Below are 24,555 nucleotides of genomic sequence, written 5' to 3' on the forward strand. Positions count from 1 at the left end.
TAGGGTGCGAGTCATGGGGCATCCCTGCTAATTCTGGAAAAGCCAATGCTTATGACACCCTTCCGGCTGTGCCATCACCATCCGGAACACATACCCTCCACTCTCCTTGAGGCAGGAGAAATGGGCCACCCACTGGCCTGGGGGCTCTGGAGGTGTTTAGAGGTTTGTTCAGAGGCCTGCCCCTCATTTCCCTGCCTCACAAGCTCTTGGATGTTGGAAAGGCCCTGGACTGGCAAACGCCTTGGTTCCTAATCAGCGTGTATGGCAGGCCAGGGGCTTCCCTGGAACAGTCCTGATCAGGCTCAAATCCCAACAGCTAGTGCTGGGGCTGCTGGAGCCCCCAGCTGGACCTGACCCCACCATCAGAACTTGTTGAGGCTGTGCCCTGGGGCCTGGCTGTGTCTGGATTTTGCTCCTTCTCTAGTTTCCCTGGAGCTGGCTGAATGAGGAGATTGTGAGCTGCTCCTTCTTCCTACTCTGTCCCTAAGTAATTGCTAGAATAGCTCTGGCCAAGGGAACCCTTTCTCAGAGGAGGGAGGCAATGAAGGGCAGGGGTGAGGGGATGGCCCAGGCAGAGACCCAAACACGCTCAGTTCTCTCAATCTGAAGCTTCAGGGTAAACGTGGCCTTTCTTAGAGTCCAGCTGCCCCCATAATCCTGTCCTAAGTCCCATGACCCCTGCCCCCAGGACGCTGGCCAAAGACAGAGCTGCCCCCATTGTCACCCCGATTCCCAAGCGGCCCCTGCGCCCCCCTCCCGCCCCCCCCAGCCCCCCACCCCGCCGCCAGCTAGAGTAGGTGAGAGGAAAGTCTGTCTGGTGAATCTGGGTAAGGCGGCCACAGGGCAGAGAGAGGCAGAGCCCGGGAAAGAGGAGAAGTGTTAGTGAAAGAGAGAGAGAGGCAGCAGCTGTGGGTGAGGAGAAGCCGGCCCGCATCGTCACCTCGGCTGTGCTGCCTGTTGACCATCCCGCCCAGGGTCCACCGGCGATCCAGGCGCCGCAGATGGGCCTTGCGTCTCTTGGACACTGGTGTGGGAGATGGCGATGGAACACACAGCCGACGGGAACCAGCGGAGAGAATGGACATGAAGATGAGATGGGATGGGTGGGGAAGGGATGGAGGGGGGGAAGGTTCGCATCCCCAGGTCTTCACCGCCTGGCCTGAGCCCCGGTGGTACATGCCGGCTGGAGGGGCACGGATCTGACCAGTGGCGGCGCTGGCAGGTGGGGAATAACTCAACCAAAGCCACATTGCATGGGTTATGCCCCCGAGCCTGGGAGGGGCTAGGAATTTAGAATCCCAGCAGCTGAGAGGGGAGGAGGAGCCTTGGCTCCAGCCCAGTGCAAGGATGACCCTTGGTTGCGGCCCTAGGGGGAGGACATGGCTCCCCCCATTGCTGGGCAGTGATGGTTCCCAGGAGGGTGTGCCCCACTCTCCACCAGGGCTCACATCCACCTGTTCCCCTGCCCCCACTCACTCAGCAAGTCCTGCTTGTGAACCTGCCACCACGAGCCAGGCACTGCGGGTGGAAGAATAAATGTGCCCAGCAGAGACTTGGGGTCTCTTCCTTGGGGGGCTTATAACTCTCACCATCCTGGGTTGGTTTATGTCTTTGCTTTTTCAGTCACCCCCAGTGGATCAAGTCTGTTGAGGGCTAAGACTCTGCATCTCTGCGTCCCCAGGGCCTGGCACGGAGCCTGGCACGGGGCTGATCCTTCAGAAATCTGAAATGTTGCTGGGTGAAGCACACACAGTAGGATGCCCCAGGCCTTGGTCTGTTCCCTCCCCACATGCTACCCACCGGATTTCTGACAACGGAGGCCCTGCCTCCCAGCTTTTCACGGCTCCACACTCCTCTCATCTGCACAGGTCCTCTGGCTGCTATGGACCAGCTCCACGTGCCCCCCGCCTTCCTATGGGATGCCCAGGTGCATCAGAGGCCCCCACCTCCTGGCACTGCAGCAGGAGGGTGCCAGGCTGCCCAGGTCTGGGGGAGGGAGGCCAGCACTTAAGAGTCAAACTGCCCTGACACAACTGAGCCACATCCCACCAGGGCCTCCTGGGAAGTACTTATTTTTCCAGAGGGAGTAGCCTGTTTGACCTGCTTCTTGTAAGCAGGAGGCCTGGACAAAAGGTTAGGGGTATGGATTCAATCCAGGCTGCACTGCCGGGTTACTGTGTCACCCTGGCAGGCTGCCATCCCTCCCTAAACCTCTGTTTCCTCATCTGTCTTTGGGGTTGACACCACCTGCCCTGGCGTGAAATAAGACAGGGACTGGACAGGCTCTGTGGAATGGAGATGAGGTCCTGTGTGAGGTCAGACTGGGAGGAACCTGGACAGCTGACCTCCTGGGGGTGTGTCCACCTGGTTTCTCTGTGAGCAGAGGAGCTTCACTTCAGCTGATGCCCAGCCTGGGGCCACCCTAGCAGTAAGTGACATTTACCCGGTTTAAATCGGGTACCAAGACCATCTCACCGGAGCCTCACAAAAGCCCCACGTAGCTGGCACTCTCCCCATTCTAGAAATGGGAGGCCAGAGGCACAGGGGTGTTCAGGAACCCTCTGAGTCACACACCTGAGCATCAAGGCGGCACGCAAATCCACGCAGTCTGGCTCTGGAGCCTGGACTCTAGACCCGGCGCCCTTTAGGCACTAACAGTGGAGAATGCCTGGACCCTGGGGCCAATGCCAGCCCAGGGAGAAAGGCAGGTCATTGCCGGTGGCTGCAGGGCGCAGGGCACAGGCAGAGACCCAGGTCTGGGGCTTGGCTCTGCCACTAACTGCTCTGGGGACTCCATGGAGGTGACACCCCTCCAGGCCTCTGCTTCCTCACCTCTGAGGCGATGCGCCTCACGGAAGCACCCTGCCATCGTCGGGCCTGGACCCTCCTCATCAGCAGTGGACAAGAGGGTCTCAGCCTCCACCTCGGCCCTCCTGCCCCCCACTGAAACATTTCTGCATTCTCCACAGCACACCTGGCTTCAGGAGAAACATGAACATACGCCAGAACATCTGATGACAGAAATAAACCGAAACAGCCTCTTTTCTTTCTGAAGCAATGGAGCATGAGCTGTTAGGGAAGCTCTGATGGGACGAAGGCTTCCAATATCTGCCTGTAGAGCTCAGGGGACCTACAATGGGATGGCAACAGGGCTGGGGTAGAGATGGCCAGAGACGGGACCAGCGTGGGCTGATCTCTTAGCCACATGGCTGCCAGTGCAGAGACTGGCGGACACACCACAGCTGTTGGGCCTTGGGCTGGGGTACTGAGTCCTGAGCCCTTCTGTACAGCTGCGGGGAGATGCCCACGATGTGACGATGGAACTCACAGCTGCCCAAATGTTGCCAGGGGTGCTGGCACACAGGTCCTATCAAAGTGTGCAGAGGAACCTATCATCAGGAGGTTCACCCTGAGCACACACGCGCACGCGCACATACACACCCGCCCCCGCCCCTGCTTGAAGGCGGAACCTCCACTGGCTGCCTGGTTCTTACTCCATCGAGGTCAAAATTCTCTATAACCTGTTACTGCTTGTTCTGTGCAAAGCACCCAATCTCTCTTCAAACCAGCCTGGCGGCGTCACTGCCCACGCACCTCTCAGGCTCCTTCCTACCCACTTGGTGTCCTGACGTCTCCACTCTGACTCTCTTGGCGTCACCTTTTCAGGTGGGGCTCCAATTCCACACACACAGACACACATACACCCTCCTAGAACTGCTCACAAGAAAATGCTTCACGGAGAGGCATGCGGCACGGTGGGAAGACCACTGGCGGAGGAGGCCGACCAGGGCTCAAGCCTTATGAGGACAAACAAATACATATCTAAATATTTGCAGCCTCAGTTCCTGCATGTGGAAAATGGAGATGGTGACAGAGCCTTCCCAGGGTGGTGAGGGCATTTCAAGTACCAGGGCAGACACCTAGGAGTGAGTGAGACCTCAGTACACTCTAGGGATTGTTATTTCTGAAAGCCCTGGGATACCCCCCAGAATGTGGAACTGGATAGAAGGTGAGGCCTGGTAACTGCAGACAAAACAGACCGGACCCAGCTCAGGAGCTACGACCCTGCACTGCTGCAGAGGTGCGAGGGAACCAGAGATGAGATGGGGGACAGGCTCAGCCCCTGGGCTCGGGGAGCAGCCAGGAAAGGCCGAATACCTGGCCTGAACATGCCAGCCGTTCTCAATGGGGCCTGGTCTCTGGAAACCTGTCACAAGGCAGACATGCACTGCAGGGGCTGCAGTACTGGTCAAGGGACTGAAATGCATTTACATGGGAGGAAGGGCGGGGCTCCGACTGCCTGCCGAGTAACCGACATTTGGGGGAAGGATGAAGACGGAGCTGGGGCTTGGCAGGCCGCTTATTCTGGCCTGGGCAGTGTGGAATGGGGGGTGGGGCAGGCCTGGAGGTGGCCTGAGCCCCGGGTGGCAGGCACGCATCCCCCTGGCTCTCAGATGTGCCCATTTGGACGGTCTCCACTGACCGTTAGGGCAAGCGTTCCCGCTGCCAGAATAAGGGAGGCTTGGAAGCGACTAGGAGCAGGCAGCCGGGAACAGGGTGGCTCAGACTTGCCGGGCTCTGGCAGCCCGCTCTGGGGAATACCCAAGCCCACGGATAGGCTGAGCAGGCCAGCGCTGGCTGGGGTTGGGAGGAGGGGCAGGCTCCTTGAAATGCACTGGAGAAAACCCCAGAAAAACCTCACCAGGTCAGAGCTAATGAGAGAGGCTGACGGTGCAGGGCTGGAGCCATCCCTGGGTTCCTGCAACACTGAGAAATGATTCACAGACCTGCCCTCCACGTCTGCACCCCTGACCGGGATAAGAGGCACCTGGAAGAGAAGCCTCTGAACAGACTGTGCACGGCAGGAAGTTGTGTGCACAAAGTCCCTTTGGGGTCGTCCCTGTCGCAGAGAGCACAGTGTGGGGTGAGGGGGGCAAAGGTGGATCTCTGTGGGGACCCCCAGAGGAACCCAGGCCTGCTGGTGGGGAGAGGGACCAGCCCTAAAGCCGTTCTCCCCAATCTCTGCCCCAAAGTTGCCAAAGCCTGAGATCCACACCCCACGGGAATCTCCCCTCTAATTTTAGCCCCATGTGGGACCAGTAAGGACAGACCTGGCACAGGAGGTGAGCCTGTGGGTTGGCCTCAGTGACACGGGATCCTGGGAGACGCAGGGGGGGAAACATGATCCATATCGTTTTAGAGCTTCTGATGGTCTTAGGGAGAAGGGTGGGAAAGTTGCATCATCTCCCCGACCCCTTGAACCCACAGGAGCTTACCTTCCCCAGTCTTGGAGGTGTTGATATCTGAGTCGTCCCGAGTACCATTCTGGGCCTCCAGGTAGGTGGCAGGGACCCAGCCCTGTTCCTCAGAGGTGCTCACGAACCACCAGCCTGCAGTGGGGACGGGAGAGCAGCCATGAGAGCCTAGCAGATGGCAGAGGTGGACGGGGCCAGGACGAGGAGGGAAGGAGCAGCGTGGAGGGGAGGGTGCAGAGCCACACCGCCTGGGTGCCTGGCAAACGTCTTGCCCACCTCCAGCCTCCTGGAGCCCAGGCTCCTCGCTGAGAAAGAAGAAAGCAACACGCTCCCTGAGAAGAGGGCCTGATGGACCACCATCCACTCACACAGACATCTGATAACAAAAAAAACTGAAAATGAAATCGACACAATGATATGCCCAACACGTGAAAGTTACCTTGCAGGAAAGGTCACGGGAGCTCTGACTAAACACAGAGATGGTGTAGGGTCCTTCAAGCCCACTAGGACCACCGGTGTGACCCGGAGTTGCACCACTTTCTCTGCTTTTAAAGGCACCAGGGGGTAAAGGCCTCACAGATACGTTCTAATGGTCACTGCTCCTGCTTCCCACCTCCGGTCAGTGGTATTTTCACATCAGTGCTACTCACAGCTGCCCTTCGGTATGTTGACAACTCAATCGCAGTAAGTGGGCACCGCACCCTTGAGTGACCCTTGAGGGTTGTGGCCAAGTGATAACGCCTCATTCATTTTCTTTCCCCTTTGCTGGCTCGTTCATTCATCATTCAAACAAACGCTGAGCAAAGTACTCCAAACTTGGTGGCACAAGTTCTCTTTTCTGTCCATGACAGAGCTCAGCATTTCCAAACCTGGACTGTAGCCTGTCAGGAGACCCCAGGGTTCCTCCCTGGCCAGCACTGAGGCCCCATCACCACGTGGCCACAGCAGTGAGTAGCTGCCCGAGGAGGGGCACAAGGGGACCTCCAGGCGCTCCCAGCTGGGCTTAGCCCTGGGAGGTGGTGGAGGCTGCCTGGGGGCTGCTGTGACAGCAATGGAGACGGACGGAGGACAAAAGTCCCACCACTGCACAGGACCTCCACACCCAGGGTCAGCACCTAGGTCTTCAACTTCTGATGCTCCACGTCACAGGCCTGGGAGAGCAAACAGCCTGTGGTCTAGTCTTGAATGCCCACTGCACCCCACCCTTTCCAGGAAGTTCCACAACACTCTGCGAGCAGCTCTGCAAAACCTATGAAACACCATGACAGCTGTGTGATACCATAACGTTGGATACATGTCCTTATACGTTTGTCCACACCCACAGAACGTCTAGCACCAAGAGCGAACCCTAATGTAAACTAGGGACTCTGGGTGACTAGGATGTGTCAGTGCAGGTTCATCAGTTGTAACAAGTGCACCGCTCTGGTGCAGGGGGTTGAGGATGGGGCAGGCTGTGCATGTGTGCGGGCAGGTGTATGTGAGACACCTCGGTACCTTCCACTCAATTTTCCTGGGAACTTAAACTGCTCTAAAAAAACTAAAGTCTTCAAAAAAAAAAGTTAAAGAGAAAGTCTCAGACAACGATCTGGACTTCTGTGGTCCAGCCCTTAGCTGGGTCACTGCCCCTCCGGAACCTGGGATAGATGCCTTCTTTCCCTCCCTCTGCCAGATTCAGGTCAATTCCCTTGTCCTTCCCCAAGTGGGATGGGTGTGGGCCACCTTCACAACACCCACGGCCACGTGCACCCTCTGGGCCTACCTGCCTGGGGCAGCACCGCCATCCTCCCTGACGCCCAGGCCACAGCGGCACAGCTACTCAGGAGGCTGTGAATGAGAGACTCCAAAGAAGCCAGAGGGGTCTGTGCCTGGGATGCCTTCTCCCCCTCTCGCAGGCTCTGGGGGAACGCTCTCAGGAACCCCAACAGTCTGTGCCAAGAGGCCCCGGGCCCAGTGTTCTTTCACAGAGCCCGACTGGAGGTCACGGGACGGAGCTCCCGACCTCGCAGAGGCTCCTGCCCTGCGGCCCTGCCTCCTAGGCCGCAGGAGTCGTTCTGACTGGTCTGCCACTTCCCCGGACACTGTAATGGTTCAGGGGCTTTTCCAGGAACCGACATGGGTGCTCTGGCGACCTGAACCCTAAATCCCACGTTAACCAGGAATCGCAGGGGTGTGTGGGAAGAGACGTCCTGAGGGTTAAGTCAATAAAACAAAGTCAGGAGATGGAGAAAGTCAGCCTTGACCATCACTTGACCCTGGGGCGCAGGTGCGCTAAAGCTAGGCTGCCTGTTGGACTTGCTGGTCACAGTGAGCCAGTGACCTTCCTGGGCTGTTCACCTGAGCCAGAGCGGGTTTCACTCACTCACTAATGCCACCCGTACCCAGCAATCAGCAAGGTTCGTGATCGAAGGTCCACCATCATGAGTCAAGTCTGGAGAACAAAACCCAAGCCCACTGGGCACCTGCCACCACAGATTTTGGCACGTAAGGATGAAGCCCTCTGAGCCACTCTGGGTCAGCGGTCCCTCCCCGACCTCCCGCTCACAGGATAAGCTCCAAGAGCCCCAAAGAGCAGGCACCACAATTCCCAACTTGGAGTCACTTTTGGGAGGGTCTGGAAGGCTGAGGCTCTCACATGCCTGCCCAGGTCCAGGTCCCAATGCCAAAAGCTCAAAGGTTTTGGTTACCACACCCTCCAGACCCTCCCCAAACTGTGTCCGGGGAGATGAAAGACCAGTTCCAGCCTCCAAAGCCAAGCCAAGTCCCAGTTGGCCAAGGAAGTACCCTGAAGGCCTAGTCTCAAAGGGAAGCTCTTCTTCCCAGGAGAGGGTTTCCCCAGGATGGGCCCAGGCTGGGGCCGGGGACTTATCGTCATCAGACAGAACAGGGATGTGCCTGGAGAAACCGTGGAGCTTGGATGCATGTGTCTCGTGGAGGATTTGCCAAGATCTCTCCCATGCCCAGCCCCTCTCAGCCTCTCTTTCTACACCAAGGTGTGTCCACCGCCAACTCCACCCTCTGAAACAACCTACTTGCTGTCTCAGTGGGAGCACAGTCTTTCCTTTCCTTGTGTGACCCCATGGCTTCCCAGGAAAGAAGGCGACTTGGTGATCTCCTGGACGGCTGGGCTGACTGTCTCCTAAGCCCTCTCTCTACTTCTGGAATCTGGGCTCCAAAGTCATCCTCAGCAGAGGTGAAGGAGGCAAGTCCCTCCATGGGTACCAGGAGGGCTTGCAGGGCATTTCTCCATCAGTCCCATCCAAGCTTGTCTGTGTCCTCACACGTGTGAAGCAAGCCCACCAGCCTGCTGACCTCTTGCTGTCCCCTCTCCTGACCTCTTCCCATGGCCATCTCCAGACCAGGGCCCTGCAAGGACCTTTCTCCTTGGCTCCAAGGGCCTCATAATCCCAGGATTTAGGGCTCTTTTCTGCTGGTGGCATCGTTTCCCTTCCCTCCTAACTTCACCCTTTGGGAACCTTCCACTTTCTGCTCTCTCCCTCCCCCCAGGAGCCAGAGATCGGTGATGGAGGGATGGATCTGGACTTGTCTGCGCAGACAATCTCCCAGGGGCAGGGCAGGGCTGGCCCTCCTCCTACCTCTGTTGCATAGGCCTGGCACTCAGGGTGAGCTGGGCAGGGACTTGCTGAGAGGCCCAGAGTGTGGCCGAGGTGCCCAATGGGCAGGGCGGCACGATGGTCTGTGCCTCACACCACCTGGGTGCCCCTTGGAGGTGCCAGGGCTGTCTCTGAGTCCTTCCCACCTCAAAATCTCTGTTGCACCACAAGTTTCTATGGAGCGTGGGCCACATTACGGGCTGACTGTGATCATCGCACCCCAGGGCAGCAACTTAGGATCCTATTCTCCTGCTGCGCTCCCAAGACCTGGGGCTGAGACTCTCAACCATCCTCACGGCTTTGTGGACCTGCCGACCTTGCCCGAGAACACCGGCCTGGACTTCCACTCCAGCCCTGACACACGCAGAGCTGGGCTGTGTGGCTTCAAGTCTCAGGTCCCTCCTGCACCAGGCCCTGCAGAGAAGAGCCTGCCACTGGCTGGGCTGTAGGCACCTCCGCAAAGCAAAGGTGGACAGGCTCGGTCACCGCCCAGGCAGGCGTGGCTGAACAGGGGCAGAGGTGCCTACCTAGCTACACGCAGACCTCCTGGGAGCCCTGGCGTGAGTCACACAATTGGGCCTCTGGGGGAGGCTCCCGGGGCCTGCACCCACCCACGGCTGCTGACAGGCCTCTCCCAGATGCCAGCAGCTCAGACGTCAGATGCTGCAACCGGGGCTCCTGACCAAGGTCACCGCTGCTCCACCAAGGAGCGATTAGAGCCTGAACCACCGTGGGGGCAGCCTAGCTGGCCAAGAGGACTCAGGCGTCAGCCAGCCCTCGGGGCTCCCACCGTGGGGGCAGCCCAGCTGGCCAAGAGGACTCAGGCGTCAGCCAGCCCTCGGGGCTCCCAGGCTCCCCTCCAGCACACACCGTGTCCTCATGCCTGCAGAGGCACATAGTGGGAGGTAGGTTCTGTCCACACACACACGCGTGGGTGGCTGCCTGTGCACCTGGAACAGAGCTGTGTCTGTACACGCATCACATGATATGATTACAGTCAGACGCTAAGAAGAGCACTCTGTCAGGAGCTAACGTGACACACATTACCTGATGTCATCTCCAAGAACCTTACATTTTACTATCGTCATCATTCCCACTTGACAGATGTGGAAACTGAGGCAGAATAGATCACAATTAGGAAGACGCAGGGCTGGACTCAAAACCAAGCAGTCCAGCTTCACGACCCACATTCTTAACCACCACAGACGTGGAGTAGGTGCACATCTGTGGCACGCGAGAGCTCAGGGGTGACTCCCTGAGAACGAGTGTCCCTGAGTCCTTGTGCTTTATATATGTGCCACCTGTGAGTGGGCACGTCCACATCGCCGAGGGTTTGCTTTCTGTGCGTACACCATGAGTCCAGTCGCAGGTTTGAGAGTCTATGTCTACAGGTGAGGATCCTCTGGAGGAAGAGGGTAATAATTAGGAATCTAGGGTCAGAAAGACTCAAATTCAGGTCCTGGCATGCAACTTCCTAGCTGTGTGATCTGGGGAAAATTGCTAAACCTTTATGAGCTCAGTCTCCCCTCTCTGATGTGGGAGTAATAAACGGAGCCCACCTCCCAAGGTTGTTGAAATGAACAGATGAGACAGAAGTAGCTTAGCTTGGGGCCTAGCACAGAGCAGGAGCTGAAAACCCCTAGCTCTGATCAGGGTGGTGGTGGGTATTTGGTATTCTAGACTAACAGAGTCAGCACCCATGGGTGGCCAGGTGGTGTGTGTGCCCAAGGAGTGTGTCAGGAGCTCAATACAGCTTGGTGAACTCACGTGTGTGTGTGTTTACTGATATCTATGGAATTGGGGGGCTGTCTTCTGGGGTTTCAGAAGAACAGAAGGCGCTATCTTTTGCAATATGGCTTGCTCTTTTCTCAGCTGATGCAATGCATGATAGCAAACACGGTGAGAAATGGGGCCAGGGGGAGATGTCCCTGGGGTTCTCCTCCTTGCCCTACATGTCTCAGGGCCCCCTCGGCCTGGCTCCGGTCCTTCAGCTCACACAGCTCCCCAGCACAGAGGTCCTGCAGCCTCCTTTCTCCTTTAGGAAGCCCTCCCTGACTGACCCCCAAGTCCCAATAGCATCCAAAGCATCACCCCCACAATTCACAGCAGCTTGTGCACTCTGAGAATAAGTCTTGTTGGGACTCTAAGTATCTCGTCTATTTTGTCTTTAGGGCAGAGCTGAGCTTGCAGCAAGCCGAACAGCAGATGAGGAAACTGAGGCACAGAGCCTAAGTGCTGGAGCCAAAGATCCAACTCTGAATCCCATCTTTGCCACTTCCATGCTCTGTGGCCTCAAGAAAGTGACTTAACCTTTCTGAGCCTTGGTTTCGCCATCTGTAAAATGGTAAGACTACCACGCAGGCTAGCGTGAGGATGAGATAAAGAACAGCGCGTGGGGTCTGGCACACCAGCAGGCACCCATTAAATGGAAGCCATGAGCTTCACTGAACGAAGGATTAAAGCCACAGGACGTGGGAGGTAAGGTGGCCGGCACTCGTGGATGCCCAGGGACCGGCCTGAGCCACAATGTCTCACAATGTCTCATGTCCTCGGAAGATGGATCCAAACTCCAAGCTGGCCTCTGCTACCCTTCCTCTTCTGTCCTCCTAGCCTCCGTTCTTGGGAAAGGAAATTCAGCAAGGTTTTACTAAAGGACCGAGCTTTGGACTGACGAAGTGGCCACACCTGTGCCCAGCTGGGGGCAGTTGTTCCCTGACAGGCTGCCAGACTTGGCCTTTTCCCAAGAAGTCAACCCTGGTTCCCAGGCAAGAGGGGAGCAGGCTCTTTTTTGTTGTGGGGGCAGAGGACTTAGTGGAACAGGAGTTGGTGGGGAGCCCCCAACGGGCCTGGGCTAGCTGGGAGGCCCCTTACACGCCCCGGCACCCCAGCCCGGCAGCCATGCTCTACCAGCGCCAGCCAGGCCACTGCTCAGGTAGGTCTTCCCAGCTGGAGTGCCTTATGCTGAGATGCCCCCCAGACGGGGCAAGAGAGGGCTAGCACGTCCATTCTTTTGAATGGGAAACTGCAAGCTGATGTCCAGAAGCACTCAGATGCTGGACGTACAGGAGGAGGCGTCCTTCTGGCGGCCCCAGGCTAAGCCCCCGGGCCCGGGACGGCGTCTGGGAGCTGAACTGGCCAAGCGCCCCAGAGCCGCCTCACGCTGGCCTCTCCTGGGAGGACCGCGTGTCCACAGTGCCAGAGAAGAACAGCATTCAGCGAGGCTGGCCTATAGGCCAGGGCCCAGCCATCTCCAGGAGGCAAAGGCCCAGAAAGAACAGCAAGGTCACCTGTCACAGCATCCGACCGGCTCAGCGGGACGCACTAAAACCCACCTCACAGTGGCTCAGGGGCCGAGGGTGGGAGAAGGCAGCACCGGGTGGCCTGGCCAGCACCTCCAGCTCAGGGCAGCGCTGGAGGACTCCCCACGCCAGGTGGGGCAGGGAGCCCCTCAGCCACAGCAGGCAAAAGCTCTGGGCCAGAAGGTGGGCTTTTCCCTCTGAACAGGCTGAGCGTAGTCCTTAGCTGCCGGGCCAACTGCAAAGCCCTTTCAAACGGACTCTAACTGGGGTGGAAAGGGTGGAGCTAGAAAGAGAGTGAGGCACGGACACACACACACAACACACACAACACACACACACAGACAGACAGACACACACACGCGCGCGCGCGGAGGGAGTCAGAAATGGAGACAGACAGATGAAGGGGATGGGAGGACCTGGGAGAGGGACTGGGGGCCTTAGCCTCTCTAGAAGGGGGCTGAGCCTGGCCAAGGGTGGCAGGAAGTGATGGGCACTCCCAGGCCACTGCTGTCCCCAGGGTGACCAGGCCACAATGGCCTCCTTAATGAGAATGGATAATGAGCTCATTAGGGCCAGAGAAGGCCAGCTGCATGCGATCAGGATGTGAATAAAGTCCTCTGAGGTCACGGCTCCGAGTAGAACAAGACAGCTGGTGGGGGAGGGGGACCCCAGTCCTCCCTCTCCCTCTGAAACCCCCCCGGTCCTTCGAGGTGCCGTCCTCCATAAGGTCTCCCCAGCCTGCTCACCCCAGGATTCAGCCCGCAGGCACCTCTTAGCCCCTCTTCCAAGACAGACCTCAGTTTGGATCCTGGCTTCACCACGTACTCACTGGTGACTGGGAACAGGGCTGACCTCCTTATCACAAGAGTATGAGCCGGGGGCTTGCCTGGTGGCGCAGTGGTTGAGAATCTGTCTGCCGATTCAGGGGACACGGGTTCGAGCCCTGGTCCGGGAAGATCCCACGTGCCACGGAGCAACTAAGCCCGTGAGCCACAACTACTGAGCCTGCGCGTCTGGAGCCTGTGCTCCGCAACAAGAAAGCCCGCGACAGTGAAAGGCACGCGCACCACGATGAAGAGGGGCCCCCGCTCGCTGCAACTAGAGAAAGCCCTCGCACAGAAACGAAGACCCAACACAGCCAAAGTAATTAATTAATCAATTAATTAAAATAGTATGAGCTGCCCATAGGGTTGCCTGGCATCCCGTGGTGCACTTGGGCTGGCGTATGGAAGACACATGGTGTACTCAACAACCAACCTTTACTGAGCACCTGGCATGCGCCAAGCCCTGTTCTAGGCATCGGGACGCTGCAGAGAACAGCCCACAGTCAGGACGCAGGCTCTCCTCCTCTATCTCCCTCTGCACGGCACCCAAGATGGGCGCAGACACAACCTGTGCACTGGCGCCGGGGCCAGCGAGAAGGCTGGGCTGCCTCCCACTAGCCCTGGGCGCCCACCCAGAGGGTATCAGGCAGGATGAGACAGACTGGGCGGAGTTTGGAACACAGCAGCCTTGAGGTAACCTCCGAGCCTGCCTTTTCTTCCCCGCCTGGTCCTTCACATGGGCTAACCCAGAGTAACTGTGTGTGCAGTGCTACTGTCTGCCCAGGCCTATGCGAGGGCTTCCGTGTGCAGGTGGGCAAGGGGTGAAGGAGCCAGGAGCAGAGGCACAGTCCCAGGCCTCGAATACCTGCCCCCATTCTCCACGTACGCTTGGCTCAGGCTTTGGCCCCTCCGTGAGAGTGAAATGTCCGGGCATTCTCGTGTCCTTTCCTTGGAGTGGTTTGGAAGAGGGGAGGAAGAATTTGGGGGCACTGAATGGTGGACGTAGGGGAGATGCTGAGGACGAAGGGGGCTGAAGGGGGCCTGGCTAGGCACATGTCACCAACCCTGCCCACCTGGCCACACTACACCTGGCACAAGGCTGAGCCTTAAGGGACGGCTTCTGCCCTGATCCCCCTCCCATAACCTTGGGGCAGATCTGAGGCTTCTACCTGAGAGCGGCCAGAGATGTAGGAAATGCAGGCTGTCCACGGCATGCTGTGCCTTTAAGAACAATGAAAGGAGGCCACCCTGGGCCAGGCCTCCCCTGGTCAGAAGGCTCTGTCACTGCGGCCTCTTGCCAAGACACACTCCAGCTCACAGCACGTGGCCTCTACAGTCCAAAGCAAACAGGAGCGGGTGACAGTCCCTCCTAGTCACCCGCCTCCTCGGAGAGGCTCCCCTAGTCCCTCCCAAAGTACCTCCACAGCCCCTGCCTTCCTGCCTGACCCATTCCTCTGGTCCCACCTCTGGCTCCTACCCTCCTCTCTGCTGCCCACAGCCTCCCCTTCCCCCAGATGGGGCTCTCAGGCCACCAGGGCCCCAGAACCTTCCCATGGCGCCTGAGGCCTGAATTCCAAGACCATTAGCACAGGCTGTTACGTCACAGTTTGGAAGGCTCTGTAGATCTGTGGCAAGAAGACAGCAAGAACTGGGCTGCTGCCACTCCTCCCCCAACCCTGCTCCAGCCTGCCCACCGCACTGGACGAGCCCAGGAGTCCAGCGCTGGGTCTGGGCAGGCCAAGGTCATGAGCAAGGCACCCAGCAGAAGGCAGAGAGGGGGGACATGCGAAAACGATGGGTAGAGGAGAATCATGTCTTTAAGCAAGGGCTCTAGGGTGAGGTTGCCTGGGTTTAAATCCCAGCTCTGCTGCTTACTAGAGCCGCATGATTTTGAGCAATCGCCTCAATTTCTTCAACTGTAGAATGGACCTACAGTATGCCTACATCTCACTGTATTGGTGGATGAGTAAATCTATGAAAAGGGCTTGGAATAGTGCCTGGTTCCTGGCAAGGTGCACCAAAGAGCTATCACTAAAGTTTAAGTGCAAACCACAGCGAATTTTAAAGAAGGAACCAAGACCTCAGTGCCTCTCAATGACTGGTGTCAGGGCTGGGCAGGGAGGCAGGTGGTCTTAGGTGTCTGGAGTTTCTAGGAAAGCCTCTTGGTGTCACTGTTACTTGGCCTTGACCTTAGAAGGTCTCTACTGAAGATCTGGTTCTGTGCTTGGCACAGGTTGGGGGCAGGGACAGGGCAACCCAGGCAGCCTCATGCCATAGACACAGTGATTGTTGATGCAACACTTGAGGAAACTGCAGACATCAGAGATGAAACTGAGTAGTCAGGGAAGAACTCTTAGAAGAGAGGAGACCTGAACTGAACCTCAGATTAAATCTGGAGGGAAGGAGGGAGGGGAGACGGCAATCTGGTGGGAGGAGCAGGATGGGCAGGTGATGGGAGTACATGCAGCCCTAACCATAACGTTCACCATGCTCCACGGTGGGGATTCTTCCAGATGACGGTGAGAGGGGCAATCACCTTCAATGTCACTGTCCTCCACCTACCGTGAACAGAAGGTGGCTCAGGAGGGTAGGATTGCAAAAAGGTATTTTCTGCCATGATTGTAAAGGATGCAAACGGTGGGCGAGATGTGGCTCTGCAGGGTGAGTGAGGCATTCAGATGGAGGGAGGGGCGGCAGCGAGAAAAACAGAGAAGGGAGGTGTGGACTTCTCAGAATCACGACAGGAAAGTTAAAGTCTCACATGTGGATTCCTGAAAAAATGTTCAGGGCAACAAAAGGGTGTTTCCCCTGATGTTCCAGACAAGAGGGAGAGTAAGAAAGAGGGAAGCTGGAAGAGACTGAGTGTGGGCGTAGACTGCGTGGCTCTGTGGGGAAGGGGGCCTGCGGGGCACCTGTCCGAAGCTCGGCATTTCCCCTCCGGAGTCAGGGGCCCACACTGGAGGGCGCTGACCGGGAGGGTGGCAGGCAAATGGCCGCAAGGCGGAGACGGACGCGGCACGGACAGCTGCCCTCCGCGAGCTCGCACTAGCGGGTGTGAGAAAAGGCCAGAGAGCACTTGACCGAGAGCCTGCCAGGCCACTGCGAGCAACCCTGAAAGACGTGGAGGCAGGAGTGAGGCCAGAGGATGCAGAATGGGCCACAGCCCCAACTTTCAAAGCAGAAGGTAGATTCCAGAGTAGAGGTGACCTCAATATGGGTCCTGGTGAAGGGAAACCTGGGTTCCCTGTGGGGTGGCTGGAGAGCCTGGAATGCGGTTCTGAGCATGACCAAGGCAGCTCTGAGTCGAGACAACAGGAAGGAAGGGGGCCAGACCATGTGGGATTCTGGTAAGACATGAACTGCTGGCCCGGCGGGTCTGGGATGTGTCCCAGCTGAGCCACCTGGACCTTGGGGCTCTCATGATCCTGCTGGGGGCTGCAGGGCTGCAGCAATAGATTCGCAGCTGATGGCCGACCACAGAGGTCACATCCAAAGAGGGTGTGACAACTCGCTGGTTGCACCCACTGGGAACCTGTGCCGTTGGATGTTTTAATCAGACGCAGTACAAGGCCGGAAGCTGTGTTGGCCGCACCATCTCATTTAGTAAAGGCTGTGCCAAGATCAGAAGCCAAAAAACAAAAAAAAAAAGAAAGATCTGAACAGATGGTAATGACAGGTCAAATCCGTCAAGAGAAAAGGTGTAAACAGAGAGACAAAAGGACATGGCTCAGGACAGCGGTGTTATACTTCACCGTCTAAACTTTTTGGAGTCTATGGGGGCGTTATTCATAATTATGCCAAAATCCTAGGTGCCAACTGGGAGTGTGTCAGGCATTTGGGTCGCATGGGTCACCCTACTTGGCAGCAAGGATGAGAAAGTTCCTGGAGTTTGGGGGGTACACTGTAAGCCCGCGAAATCTTAGGCTGTGTTAGGAAGCACCCGGACTGGGTGACTCACCCAGGTGCTGGCTATAAAGGAGCGGTGCCAGGACGGGCACCCGCGTCTGGCTCCCAGTACAGCAGCCACGCAGCTCGGCTTAAAAACGACTCCAGCTGTTGCCACCTTCGCAGAAAGGGACCAACGCCGCCTGCTCTTTCTGTTAAGTTCCCTGAATTTCTATCCGACCAGTGAGCCGGGAAACCAGCCCCTCATCTGCTTCTCCTCCATTCTGTCAGTGTCCACAAAGCAGACCCAGTTCTCAGGAGAGTCATGGGCATGGCCTTTCCCCCTCTTGCCATGCTCCCCCAGGAAGGGGCGAACAGGTGATTTCTGCCCCCGTCTCTAGGTAGCCTCTCCCTCCCCCTCTCCGAGCCCACAGAGCAGGGCGAGGCAGGGGCACCCTGGCTGACAGAGTTTTCTGGCACAAGATCTCACCCGAGGGCTCTGCCGGGAGAGTGACTTTGGATCAGCATTTCTGAAACCTCAGATGTTTCCACACCATGGATGACTTTTGCCATATCCTTGAACTACATATACTGTGGTTCACATAGTAAATATATGTTTAAAGCAATCTCCCTTTGTTTTTTAACTTCAAGAAAATAATTTGTTTAGGAAACTTCAGATTGCCATCATGAATAAACAATTAGGACCACCAGCCCCAACCATAAAATTACAGAGAACAAAGCAACAGAGTAAATTCGAGCTGTGCTGTGACCGAAGAGGCTACGTCTGTAGCCTGCTTCCTTTTTGTTACAGAGGCAGATTTATGAGAGAGCAGTCAGGGAGAGTCGACCATCAGGCGGAGATAAATCAGGCTTGGAAGAGAACTGAAACAGGACAGGACAAAGTTCTTTTTCACCGCGTGTTGCGGAAATATTAAATACTGCCTCTCTGTACCGTCTAAAAGCACCCTGTGTACCGCGGTGTTGCATGGGTGACGTTTTTAGCTAGAACACTACTTGGTCATTCAAAATGGCTGACAAAAGAGGATGAAGCATCCTCGCTAGTGAGATGAGGATATTAAGTAGCATATACTTACCAGGGCTGTGCTGAGAAATCAAAAAGAAAAGAATGGGGGCCACCTTGCAACGTTTCTGGTGTCTTATATGAGTATATCCAGTCTGGAGAAAAGAGCTGAGGGAACCCTCCGTAGCTGTTACCAGTCATTTGAAATATAAGGGGCTATCCTTATCCTTTTAACTAGTTTACTCCAGTGCCTAAGAAGTACACATGGATGAGTTTGTATACTTTTCCCCTTTTCTCTCTTTGCTAAAAATGGAGGCTTCTTGGCCCCAGAATTGAGGTGGTTTCAACTAAAAGCCTTAGACTGACAACAGTCCCCTCCCTTCTAGCTGAGTTCAGTCCCTCTTCAATTGGCGCAAAAATAAAACAGGGGCAATTTCAACTTTAAAGACCACGTCCATAAACGAGACAAACCCACTCCGCAATTTGTTTAGGGCATCCCTCCCTCCAGACCCTCCTTCTTTAATTTCTGGGGAATTTTAAATAGAGGTCTTGCAAAAACCTGCACCGCCTGACGTCAACAGCTCTCTGACAACGTGGATTCTTCCACGTGGTGTGGGGAGGAGCCACTGTGAATGCTGATGCTTTTCCAGGCTTCTTTCCCAGTTGGGATTTGGGAGCCACTGGTGTCACCCTAGGAGACTGTGGGAGAAGAATGGTACCCGGGAGTGTCCCGCCTGGGGTCCTGTAACTGTGCTTCCCAAACCTCAGGCATTATAAAGCAACAGGCATGCAATTAACCAGTCTGAGTAGCACCTGTACTAGTGTTTTCTTTAAAAAACAAACAAACAAACACGCCCTCTGTCTTGCTTTTCTGTGCACACCCAGCAGAGCTCAGAAGCCCCAAATATGCTGGCCTTTCTGATCCATCACCGTGCCGGGGCCTCATCTTTCAAAACCATTACGTTTGCGAAGTTCCTGTGTCTCCCCATGAGCTGCCCTTCTGCTCTCGTGCCCTTATGTTCCCCTGACACCCTGACCTTAGGTTTGGGTTGGCTGTCACCCCAGCTAGACCAAGGGCTCTTTGAGGACAAAGGCCAAGTCTTGCTCATCTTGGCATCCTGTTGAGCTCCTGCCTGGCTCAGTGTTTGACAAAGAAGACTCAGTGAGCAGTTGTTGAACACGAAATGCAATGACAGATGGGCACAAGGCTTCCTCCACCTCGCCTGGCTTCTCCGTCCACACCACAGTCCCTCCTGCTTCCCTTGGCCTCAGTTATCTCTGAGTCCAGCCCCTGGGGTCAGCGCTGGGCATCTGCTCTACAGCTCCCATTCCTCTGGCCCCGGGGCCTTCTGCCTGGCTAGGGACCAGCAGAGCTCTTCAGCCCCTGGGCAGTGTTCCCTCCTCTGGTCCCCTAAATTGGGGAGGTACCTCTGATTCACGGCACCCTCAGCTCACCTGGAGGGATTTGCCCACAGGAACCTGAGCCCGGGAGATTTCTGTTGCTTGTTGCCAAACTTGCCCAACATCACCCAGTAAGCTAATACTGCCACCCGTGAGCTCTCACAGTCTGCTCACCCACCTGACTGGGCCATTTTCATTTGGGCCTCTCCCCTCACAGGAATGGAAAAGCAAAGCTCAGGGAGGTCCCACAGGCCAAGCGCCAGGGACAAGCCCATGCCCTGGGTGAGGCTTCTGGAAGAATGCTGAGGGATTCTATGCGCTAGCGGCCCCTCCCCAAGCCCACTCAAAGCAGCCTCATGGGCCAGCTGCAGACCTCCACTGGGACTCTTGCAGCCATGGTGTCTCATACAGGAAACACGAAGCCCTCCTCCATGGTGGGTGCAACTCATGGAGGGACCTCCGGAAAGAGCAGCCCCAGAGCCCTGCTGCCTCCAAGCCCCAGAGGGTGGGTGGGGAAAAAGCTACACAGAAGAAACAGCTTCTCCCACCGTGGTGCTTCTGCCCTAGGGAACCACAGAGGATTCACCAAGAGGCAGCAGAGTGTGCGGGGAAGAAGCTGGCAAACTACCTTAACTCTCTGGGCCTCAACTTCCCAACTTCCCATAAAATGGAAGTCATGCTACCTGTGCTTTACAGGGAGGGGCGGTGATTACAGCACAGAGGTGTCTGGCTCACTGTGTGATATATAGGAGGGGCTTCAACAATCCCTTTCCTGCCTTTCCCAGGGTTTCTGCTATCAGTGGTACCCAGAAAGCAGCAAATGGGTTAAGTTGAGGCCGGAATACCCTGGGCCTGGGATGACCATCCTGGAGCCCAGCTGGGTTTGTATGATTTAGGAAGGTTCTCTCCCTGAGCTTCTCCTGCCTCTGGGCAACATCTTGTCTTCTTAGTTCCTAAGATGTGGTCTAATACAGCTCCTACCCCAATCCAAGGAGAAAAGGTCACACCCCTGGTCCAGCTGCCCCAGAGACTGCCTGTGGCCAGGTGTCTCATTCTAGTCTCACCACAGTTACAGTGATTGGTCAGGCAGGAGTGACTGACACCCATGGACACCTATCAAGGAGCTCCTTCCACTTCTGCCCTGTTACTCTGTGGTGACCCTGCCCCCAACACTCAAAGGGGAAGGGTCTGCAGAGTCATCATCCCACCTTCTGGCACACCAGCAATCGCAGTCCCCTCATTCCCCATGAGACTGAAGGCTCCATGACACGGGGATCAAGCTGTCCTTGCTCATCCCTGTGCCTTGATGTCTGGCGCATAGCAGGAGATAAAAGTTGGGGAATGAATGAGTGCCTCACTTCTAGCCCCTGACTACACACTCACTTAATCGTATGGTTTCGTTTTCTCCCCTCTGAATGAGAGCTAGCCTGTGATCAACACCACACCAGGGTCAGCAGGAAGATCCTGGTACCTGATGGCAGAGAGAGAGGGTAGGAAGCTGGGAAGTCACTGACCTAGCCTGCCCTCCAGAACCCCATCTCCTGGCCTCCATGGGGTCATCCCCCCACCTCAGGGCCCTTGGAGGAGAGACTCTGTTCTAGAAGTGGTTCTAAGGTGGGGAGGCCTGGGTGGAATAAGATAACAGATGTCTGGGGATCGAGGTGGGCCTTGAAGAGCTCCCCCTTTAAATATGCCTTTGCAGTGACAGGCCCAACACACCGCAGCTGAGTCCCAGCCCTCAGCGATGGCAGGCTCTAACTTCACTTCCCAGGAAGTGAGCAGTATTGCCATCAGCTCCTGTTCCCCAGTGCTGGCCTGCCCCTTAGCCTAGGATGTGGATGTCTCCATCCCCTCTCTCTGCCCTGCCCCTCAGCCTAGGATGTGGATGTCTCCATCCTCTCTCTGGCCTGCCCCTTAGCCTAGGATGTGGATGTCTCCATCCCCTCTCTCTGGCCTGCCCCTTAGCCTAGGATGTGGATGTCTCCATCCCCTCTCTCTGTCCTGGTCTCTGGATCAGAGTTCCTACCAAACCTGGCTCTGACACCATCTAGGCCCCTGAGGTGGGGGGACAGCCCCAAGGGGGCTAAGAGATCAGGGTATGGAGGGCAGGCTAGAATCCTCCTCCCAGCTGTCACATCAGCGCCAACAAGACGCTCTGGCAAAAGCGGAGGCTTTCGAAGGAGGCCTTTTAGGTCCAAGGAGGTGAGTTTGTGTCAGCTGTGCAGTGAGGACTGGGACACAGGGCTGGCGTGGAAGCAGAAGAATGGGGTGGAGCACTCATCAGGGGGCACTGCGGCAGGAGCCCTGGGTGCTCCATCCCCCTGTGCAGAGGTCAGCTTCCTCTCTGTCCTCCAAAGAACAGTCAGTTACAATCTGGCTCTGTTGGCGAGGAGGTCCAGGCATCACCACCTCTGGTTTTGCTCCCATTACCAAGGGGAAGCATGCCCCTCACAGTGTCAATACTCCAGGAGCAGTATTATATACACCCAAGTGTGAAGGAGTTGATCTGATGCTTGCTGAGGGGGTGCTGGTCGAGGCAAGGGGAAGGGGATAAGAAGCAGGCCTCCCAGGGCTGGGTTGGGGCTAGGAGGGGTGAGAGTCCCATTATTTTATTATCTTCACGGGCTGGTCGGGGTCTGCTCCAATATGCTAAGCCATTTTCATTATATCCCCACCCCGCTGTGCTAAGTACGTGGCAGACGTGTAGAAAATGCCAGCTTAAATATGCAGAAGGGTCAAGACGCTTGGTTGGCGGGCAAGACGGAGGTGAGGATGCCCCAGGTAGGCAAAAAAGACTCAGGGAAAATGGGCTTCTCCAGTTCACTTCAAGGAGGAACAGCAAACGGGCCGGGCAAACCCCTGCCCCCAAATGAGTGGATGTTGGTGGAACTCTCCTATGCTGGGCCTTTCGGGACCCTGCGCTGGCTTGAATTTTGGCCTTTCTTTAAGTCCCAGAGTGATTGCTTTCACAGACCTTGTTTAACTTGAGAAGGACGGGGGAGGAGGGGCAAGGAAAACTGCATTCTTCCCCATCAAAGCCAAGAGTCCAAAGTAATACTTCTGGTTGTAACTGATCCTGGCCTGTTTGTGATTACGGCCCCTTGCTCGCTTTCTGGCAGAACAGCCCTGGAACCCCACAGCACGGCTGACGGGGAGAGACACCCCTCGCTCACTTGAATAATCTTGTCCTCGTCTGACATGGCCGAAAAACATCTGTCAGCCTATCTGCTTTCAGCAGTTCTCCAGGGCAACTCTTCAAAACATCACTTTATTTTAAAAGGAGGGAAACAAAAGCCACCCCCAACCCCTACCATAAAATTCCACAACACTAATCATATTCCTTCTGTTACCAGCACCATCCTGGAAAACACAGCAGCACCAGCTGTCCCATTGGCTGATGCAAATGAAAGGAGAGAGGGAGGCTCAGGATTGGACAATCGCCCTCTTTTGCCTATGCCCTCCCTTCTATTAGTGGAGCGCGCGCACACACACACACACACACACACACGCACACACACACGCGCACGCGCGCGCGCGCGCGCGCGCGCACACACACACACACACACACACACGCCCCTTTTGCTGTCATAGCACAGAAGGGGCTTAGCAAAGCTCAAGACTATTTCTCAGCTGTTCTCTCCCTGGAAATTTAATCTGCGGAGCATCTGGCCTCACAAAGCCCATTCCAAAGGTGTCCAGGAGCCCACAGGCCCTGTGATCATTACAAACCTAGGGATGTTTGTAGCCAGTGACCCATTTGGCTGCTCGGAGAGCTGGCTGAAAGTCGTCAGCATGGTCAGATTCCCCTTGTCTGCTCCCTCTAAGCTGAAACTGGCTTTTTCTTGGAGCCCCAGGGGTTACAGGGGATCTTAGGGGTTCTGGAACTATGGAGATGAAAGGTCTGCTTCTTGCCTGGCTTGATAAAAGCATGATGGTCAGGGGAACGGCAGAGCCTGGTATCTGGAAAGCAGCCGTGGCCACTGTCTTCACTCCTAATCACACCTCCCTTCTACAGGTGAGGGAAGCTGATGCTCAGGAGGTAAAGAGACCTGCCTGAGATCAAGCCACCACTGGTTAGTGGGTGGCTGAGCTTGGAGCCTAGATTGACCGAGATCCTCTCATGCAAAGCTTGTCATTCCTCCCACGAGGGCACACGGCCACTCTGCCCATTCAGATGACACCCCGAGCATGGTGCCAAGTGGCAATCCATTGACCCAATGCCCTAAGCAAGAAGTAGGTGGCTGGAACTGGCAGAAAGCCCCCCAGGGCACAAGGCGGTCGCTTGGCCAGGCTGCGAAGAAGCCTACAGCCGACACTGCAGGCCCTGGGGCGGGGCCGAGATCCCAGGCCTTGCTGCGGGCGCATGCTGATGGCAGTGGCTCAGAACTCTGCCTCAGTCTAAAGACGGAGAGCACACTGAGTGGAGAGGAGGCTGGGGCTCTGCGAGGGCACCCGTGAGAAGTACAGAAAACAAACGAGAAAAGACAGAGTGTCCAGAAACACCAGGTCTGGAGGCCTGGCCAACCTCCACGGTGACCCCACCGCCTGCCTCGGGGGGAGGGAGGAATGTAAGAGGCGGGGAAGGCAGTGCTTTGGACTGGTGGGGGGACAGCTAGCCAGTGGGATAGCCCCACTTAAGCCCCGAGAAGTGGCGTTGCTGAAACGGGGAGTCTGCATTCAAGTTGGGGTGTCTGAAAATGACCTCACTGTGGGGGAAGGCACCTTGTCTGAAAAATAAGCCTGTTTGAGCGCAGGAGGCTGGGGAGGACACACAGGGAGCGGCTCTCTCTTGGGGCTGCCTCTGCTCTCTGCGTCCAGGCTCCAGCTGTAGCAGCAGCTGAGCGGCCCAAGGTGGGGAGCTGAAGAGCCAGTTCACCTCCTCCCTTCACCTGGGGGACAGGCTGGGCCTCAGTCAGTCAGGAGAGATGGGGTGCACCCAGCCCTGGGCGGGCAGCGCGGCCTCAAAGGAGATACCAGCATGCCTCGGAGACGGCACCTCTGCACCAATGGTCCCCAGCCCTGTGGCAGCCCTGCCACAAACTCTGTGGGACACTGGGCAAGTGACTTCAGGCCTCCATTCCTCCTCTATCAAAGGGCGGTTCGGGCAGATGGTCTGAAATGTCTCCTGCAGCTTGTCTCCTGCCCCTGACGTTTGAGGCGCTCAAGGCACCCCTCCGGCCTGTTTATCGCTAAGGGAACGTCTCCTCTCGGGCAGCCCCGGCACCTGGCTGGATCCCCCTCATCTGTGCCACGCCACAC

At 56.5% G+C, this 24,555-nt stretch overlaps 1 protein-coding gene across 14 annotated transcripts in view; it reads right to left on the minus strand.

The window, feature by feature from the left end:
- Positions 1-24,555, minus strand: part of SH3PXD2A (SH3 and PX domains 2A) — a 241,562-nt gene that overhangs the window by 26,165 nt on the left and 190,842 nt on the right. For 12 of the 14 annotated variants that reach the window (XR_003433908.1, XR_003433907.1, XR_003433905.1 and 9 more), the window contains 2 exons: positions 5,277-5,390; positions 941-1,024 (listed from right to left, as the gene is read on the minus strand). Coding sequence is in view for 9 of the 14 variants with exons in the window: in XM_027112508.1 (XP_026968309.1) it covers positions 941-1,024; positions 5,277-5,390 (198 nt within the window). In the remaining 5 variants the exon portion in view is untranslated. The remainder of the gene's footprint in view (positions 1-940; positions 1,025-5,276; positions 5,391-24,555) is intronic. The other 2 variants (XM_027112509.1, XM_027112502.1) reach the window with 1 other exon arrangement.

The sequence above is a fragment of the Aethalodelphis obliquidens genome, unplaced genomic scaffold (assembly GCF_003676395.1).
Source record: "Aethalodelphis obliquidens isolate GAN/ISIS:26980383/991018 unplaced genomic scaffold, ASM367639v1 scaffold11, whole genome shotgun sequence".
Taxonomy (NCBI): Eukaryota; Metazoa; Chordata; class Mammalia; order Artiodactyla; family Delphinidae; genus Aethalodelphis; species Aethalodelphis obliquidens.